Genomic DNA, 6,173 nt, shown 5'->3' on the forward strand with positions numbered 1-6,173 from the left:
CAAAGAATGCTAATATGATAAAGAATGATAATACTTAATTTGTTCAGCTCATAATTATTTGCGAATATTTTAACTGTTTATAAAACTATAAAATTCGTAATTCAATCATTTAATTTCAAAATTATTGGTATACAAATCGTCGTGTTAACATGAATGAGATTTTTTTTAAACATTAATAATGAATAAATTATATTTCCTAAGTAGATTTTCATTAGAAATAAATGAACATCAGATGTGACAAGAATGAAATGTCATCACATCACATAGTAATTTTGATGACACGCCATATGATGATGAATACGTTTTATTTACAGTAACCCTTACAAAATCGCAATTATAAGAAATAGAAAATATACCAGATTGATATTTGTGTGTAGGTAAATGAATAAACGAATAAAAATTAGTAGAAATCTTCCTCCGTAGCTTTTGATGCCGACGTTTTATTTTTAATCTGTTCTTGATTATTGTACATGTCTGCCACCTGCTGAGCGGAAGTGGCCTCTTCACAATTTTTATCCTCACGTATCCTGATAAATCGCGGAAACCTTAAGGAAATACCTTTTTCTGGATCAACCTAGACAAAGCAGAAAAAATTTAATATATAACGAATTTCCTAATTTAAAGGCTATCTAACTACAGAACCGCTTATATCTCGCGCTATCGTTTCAATTTATTTACTTGATAGAAAAAGGACACGTATTATATGTTTCCGAAATTCTGTAATGATGCAAATTCTTTCATGTAAATCGAAGATTTTTTGAATCGAAAATATCGAAATTAAAAGATTTCTATCATGCAATATTAACTTGATTTTTTGATGCAATTTAGAAAATTTTAAACTCTTGAAACTCACTATTCCGATAGCTGCCCTATGAACTGGCGACAGGGAAAGATCGGCACATTTAATCTCCCACACTTGTACTGGTTCAAACCAATGATCGGGCTCATGACTGCTGTCGAAACGGTAGTATGATTTCGTTTGAGATATCACATGATCCTTAAAGAACTTTGTGTGATTCTCTAGATCTTCCTCCTTGAAGCCTGTACCGATCTATTTATAAAAAAAGCAATATACATTAATATACGAGCTAGAATAACATTAAATGAGCAAAAAAGTAATGTTCACTTAAATTACTAACTTAAAACAACTTGAATTATGAAAATTATTGAATTTATCGTATTTCACGTAATTAAGAAAAATATTTAAAATTAGATATTAAAAAATAAAAATATTAAGTTATCAAAAAATACTCGATAAATATTAAAATTATTAAGAATTTCCATTAATTGCATGCTATGCTTCTTCACTTCCGCAACATCAAGGAAATATAGAAACATACCTTACAGATGCTCTGGTACTCCTCGTTTTCTTGATCGTAGCAAGCCAAAAGAAAGCCACCGTAAGTGCCTGTTCTCTTTCCTTTGCCGATATAACCACCGATTACAATCACGTCGAGCGTATCGCCCACGCCGTCCAAATAATCTTTTTTCAGCTTCAACCAATTTCTCGATCGCTTCGCGATCTCATAGGTTGCTTCCTCCTCAAGCGTCTTCACCATTAAACCCTCACAATTTCCCTTCACAGATTCGTCCAAGAAAACTTGCACCTCCTCCATCGTAGAAGTGTCCATACTATTGGCAAATTTCCACTCGCCTTCTATTTCTTTGAAATGCTGCTTCAGCAACTCGCGACGTTTTGCAAAGGGTTCCTTTACCAATGGCTCGTCGTTTAGGTACAACAGGTCGAACATGAATACGCATACTTGCACTTTGATGTCTTCCTCGTTGGCATCCTAAGAACAAAAACAGAATATTATTTTAAAAAGAGCGATTATAACAATTACATTAATTACAATCATAGTGATTATTAAATTATAACAATTCGTGATGATTACAATTAAAACAACTATATTACCTTTCGCTTTCTCGTGCTGAGTACTTGGAACGGAAGAATCTGTTTTTGCTCATTGTCCCAGGCAACTGCCTCGCAATCGAGTATGCAATTCTTCACCAGGTCGCCGCGAGTATTCTTGAATCGCTTAATGATATCCGGGTATTTACTAGTATTGTTTTCCTGATTTCGACTGTAGATATTGATGTGGCCATTGTCCGCGACATGTATCTATTGTATTGTAATACTATAATTGATTTGAATCTTGAAATTATCGCAATTTCATCGCTAATTGATTGTGGCATATATTACATTTTTTTTCATGCGATATAATATATCGTGTGTAATTTGTAAAATTAAAAAATAAGAACCTGTGCTCTTTCTCCATCATATTTCCATTCGCATGTGAATTTTAATCCCTCAAATCGTGTCAGGACTTCTTGAATACCCTTGGTAGGGTGTGCCAACATGGGTTTCAAAGGTATTCCAGGAGTGAGCTTGCATTTACTCGGCAAGCCATTGATTCCATCTTCCAGTAAAACGGGAACAATGAGATTATAATTTGGACATTCACTGAAAATAAATGTAAATCATCTTAATTAGCAAAAAATAAAAAAAGTTAGCAAATATTTAAATATTTAATATTTTATTTTCAAGCAAGAAAAAGAATAAAATTTTACTTTGAATTAACTATTTCAATCATGAATTTAAATTGAATTAATTAATAACTTAATTATTGAAAATATCGTTTTTTATCTCTTAATTAACAATTATTTTAAATAAAATAAATGTTACATATTTTATTATTTTCTAATTAATTTACTTTAATATTTAGAATAGTAATATTTTCGGAATAATAGCTCACCAATATGTTGTCTTGAGTATAAGTGCTATTTCGTCATATTTCTGTTTAAAACGATCGTTCGATAGATTCTTATTCGCGTTCAAGATTTCTGGTGGATAACTCTGTTGTGGCGGTGTCATAGCACAAGCTAGAGCCAATGCCTAAGAAAAGATAGATTAATAATATCGATCGAAGGAACGCAACATCACCAATGACTTACTTGCAAAACAGATTGTTCCGCCAAACCGATGCGAAGCTTTCCAGCCAACGATCTAATAAGATACCTTGCTTCCGTATTACGACATGCCACAAAGAGTGTTTGAATTTTGTCCAATTTTTTCGTTAGAGACTATATATAAAAAAAAGAAAAAAGTAGTTTTTACTTTGTGAATAAATAACACACAGTGTGTTTTATTTCTGGATAAATATTCTAATATGTATTCTTCAATGTTATTTTATTTTAATCTACATCAATCTTTATTTTCCATATTTTGTTTAAAATTCAAATAAATTTAATTTTCGAAATTTTTAAATATAAATTATATTATTTTTTAAATTTATTTGATATATATATATATATATAAAATTTTAATTTAAAATGTAGCTTACAAAAATTAATTTCTTAAATTATTAAATTTTTTTAAATTTGATATTATTGTTTTTCTAATTTATATATTTATGTTATTAATAATATAAATTTTCTAATTATAACAGTTGTACGGATTACCGCGTGGCCCGTCATTTGGGCAATCTCCTTTAGTTTGGAGTACACAACGAGAACTGTCAACGGTGCCGGTTGAAACATAGTTCTCTGATTGGATCTGCTACCTTCTGCTACAATTCCCAAATCACCAACCTCCTGGACATCGGCTTTAATTTGTGCCAACGTCCTACCAGTGCATTGCGCAATCGCCTTCATCAGGTTTGTATCAGCGACACCAAGCTCAATTCCTAAGACAAAATAAAAACATTGCACAAATAATTTCTAATCAAATAATAAAATTTAAATATAACTATATTTCGTTACACAAATTAAAGTACTGCTTTCTCTAAAAGTATAACAATACACATAAGTTCAATGCTCACCTTCATATGCTGGTGCTAATTGATTAAGGCACAAATACACACTTGGCAAAAGATCCATAGGGCTCAGAACTATGACAGATCGGAAGTAATTTGATAATATTTCTATTATTTTCAATCTTGCACTTGTCTCTTCGATAAGCTCCAAAGTACGCGTGAAAGCACTGTATGGAGTTCTGTAAATAAATTTGAAAGAGAATTTTATACATTCTCAAATTTTTCTGTTTCAATTATTATTCCAACTCACTTATCTCCTCGTTTCCAGCATGCATTGTTTATTGGATGGTAACTAGATATGCTAGGATTGTAAGACTGATTATTGTTTTTTACATCACTTGTATCCTTTGCATCATCTTTTTGCTTAGATGCTGTTTAATAATAAGATTTGAATCCCATTAAAGCTTATAAGATTATATTTCTATATTTCATATTATTATTTATATACATATTTATATACAATATATATACACTTAAATTTTAATTAATAATCTTCTAAAAATACTTGAATCTTTGAATACTTACTAAAAAAGCTGTGCACTTTTTTAGAAGTAGTCTTTGACTTTTTCTCTGGTGTTGGCTCCTTTTTCAAGGTATCAATCTTTTCCTCGATATCCAAAATATCTTCATTTGTTTCATCATCTGATGCATTCTTTTTTATTTTACATTCATCTGTACTTTCAATCTTGTCTTCTTTGCTGTTAGTCTCTAATTTTTTCGGACTTTCAGGTAACTATAAATAATTGTTTGTAAATATAAAGAAGCATTTATAGGACAAGGACAAATATATAAATTTAATCTAAAATATATATATAATAAATTTTTAACAAGAAAAATATCAATTTTAGAATGATCTAAATTTACCGGTAGATGATCATCATCGCTGGAATCTGGTTCGATTATTCTGGCCCGTTTCTTTTTCACTTTATTTTTCATTTTCATTGCTTCATCTGAGTTAAATTTTGTATCTCGAGGAATAGATTTTTCTCTTTCATGTTCACTTTTAACTGTATCATTTTCTTGAATATTTTCCACTATCTCAGTTCCATTTATATTTTTAGCTTTGTCTTTCTTTTCCTTTTTTGGAGTATTGGTTAATTTCCTCTTTTTATTTGATGCTCCAGGTGAAAGTTTAGTCGACTTATTTTTTGGAGTAGTTCCTGATAAAGTAGTTATAAAAATATATAACATTTGATATACAATAATACAAAAGCATAATTACCTAGCTTTGCATGAGGCTTTGCGCGTGGAGAAGGAGTCTTGGAAATTGCCTTTGGCTTCGTAAGTTTGTCTGCCTTCTTGGAAGGAGGGCTGTAAAAATAACAATTTAGAGAAACAATATAAATAGAAAAGCAAATAGGGAAAGATGATATAAAATAAAATCCTCCCTCTTAAAAGTACTAAATATTAGAAGCAACAAACAAAAAATCTGTTAGATTTAATTACCTAGCAAATCCATTGCTATCTCTCTTCCGTTTGCCGCTTCCTGGTGCATCCTGATTCTTTTCCTTGTCGGACAAGTTGTTGCTGTTGGTTGCATGTATCCAATTAAAAACGACAACAAATCGATTATGAGCAGCGTTCGCGAATTCGAAACGTCGAACCGGTAAAGTCAAGGAGCTCAAGCGCGAGCAAGTCGCAAGAATTTTCAGCATGATCGATTTAGTTAGAGACTATTAGCGCTTATGAAACATACCTCTCCGAATAATCCTCGCTCGAGTTCTCCTTCTTGGACGATATCCTTGTGAAGAAGGAGCTGTAACGATAAAGCAACACAATGTCACTCGAAAGAGAAGTCACATATACAGGAAAAAATTGTCAAATTATACGTCAATTGATAAAATTATAATTTTTATATTATCGAATTATGTTACATCATGGGACTTGTTAATGATTGAACTACTTTGTTAGATTTTTTCCAAATAATTATCCTGCCAATCTACTCACTCTATACGACGTTGCGCCATTATTAATGCGCATTTGACAACATTTCCCGCGTTTATTACGGAACAGGGTGACGTCACTTCTCACAGATTGAATAATATATAGAAGACCAACCGTCTCTGAAAAAATGGTACCTTGCATCATAGAATTGTGAAGGAACGTAGAAAGGAAAACGCACGAATAAATGTGAATTCGGAATTAAAAAGAAGATATATATTTTTTCGAAATATATTTTTTCAATAAAATTAAATTAAAAGAACAATATTAAAAAAAAACATGATACTTAAATTAAATTAAATTATGATAATTTCAATTCATCCTCATAAGCTCTACGTGTTTGATTTTTTTTGTTTTATTTTCTTGTTCATAGATTTTTCCTTATTATTATATATGATATGCATACATAAAAATGAT

General features: G+C 30.7%; 1 protein-coding gene across 3 annotated transcripts; it reads right to left on the reverse strand.

Moving 5' to 3' along the window:
• Positions 1-288: 288 nt before the first annotated feature.
• On the reverse strand, positions 289-5,886 carry Dnalig1 (DNA ligase 1). 3 transcript variants are annotated; one of them, XM_083078100.1, is made up of 16 exons: positions 5,763-5,886; positions 5,512-5,571; positions 5,262-5,342; positions 5,038-5,126; positions 4,680-4,975; positions 4,341-4,548; positions 4,066-4,186; positions 3,822-3,994; positions 3,463-3,686; positions 2,956-3,084; positions 2,757-2,896; positions 2,263-2,464; positions 1,916-2,122; positions 1,341-1,793; positions 854-1,051; positions 289-574 (listed from the first exon to the last, which is right to left on the reverse strand). In XM_083078100.1, the coding sequence occupies exons 1-16, from the start codon at positions 5,780-5,782 to the stop codon at positions 401-403; spliced, it is 2,775 nt and encodes a 924-aa protein (XP_082934226.1). In that variant the 5' UTR covers positions 5,783-5,886; the 3' UTR covers positions 289-400. The 3 variants fall into 3 exon arrangements, with proteins under 3 accessions (XP_082934226.1, XP_082934227.1, XP_082934225.1); XM_083078101.1 differs by lacking the exon at positions 5,763-5,886 and adding an exon at positions 5,690-5,729; XM_083078099.1 differs by lacking the exons at positions 5,512-5,571; positions 5,763-5,886 and having other exon boundaries at positions 5,262-5,504.
• Between the last annotated feature and the right edge of the window lie 287 nt (positions 5,887-6,173).

This window comes from Camponotus vicinus, unplaced genomic scaffold (genome assembly GCF_025532165.1).
Source record: "Camponotus vicinus isolate PSW18456_S1 unplaced genomic scaffold, iyCamVici1.0 SCAF_1, whole genome shotgun sequence".
NCBI lineage: Eukaryota > Metazoa > Arthropoda > Insecta > Hymenoptera > Formicidae > Camponotus > Camponotus vicinus.

Coding starts and splice junctions, on each gene's coding strand:
- Dnalig1 (XM_083078099.1), bottom strand. CDS start 5,470: ATGCTGAAAATTCTTGCGACTTGCTCGCGCTTGAGCTCCTTGACTTTA. Junction 5,127..5,261: donor GATAGCAATGGATTTGCTAG/GTAATTAAATCT, acceptor TTATTTTTACAG/CCCTCCTTCCAAGAAGGCAG. Junction 1,052..1,340: donor AGTACCAGAGCATCTGTAAG/GTATGTTTCTAT, acceptor TTTTATAAATAG/ATCGGTACAGGCTTCAAGGA.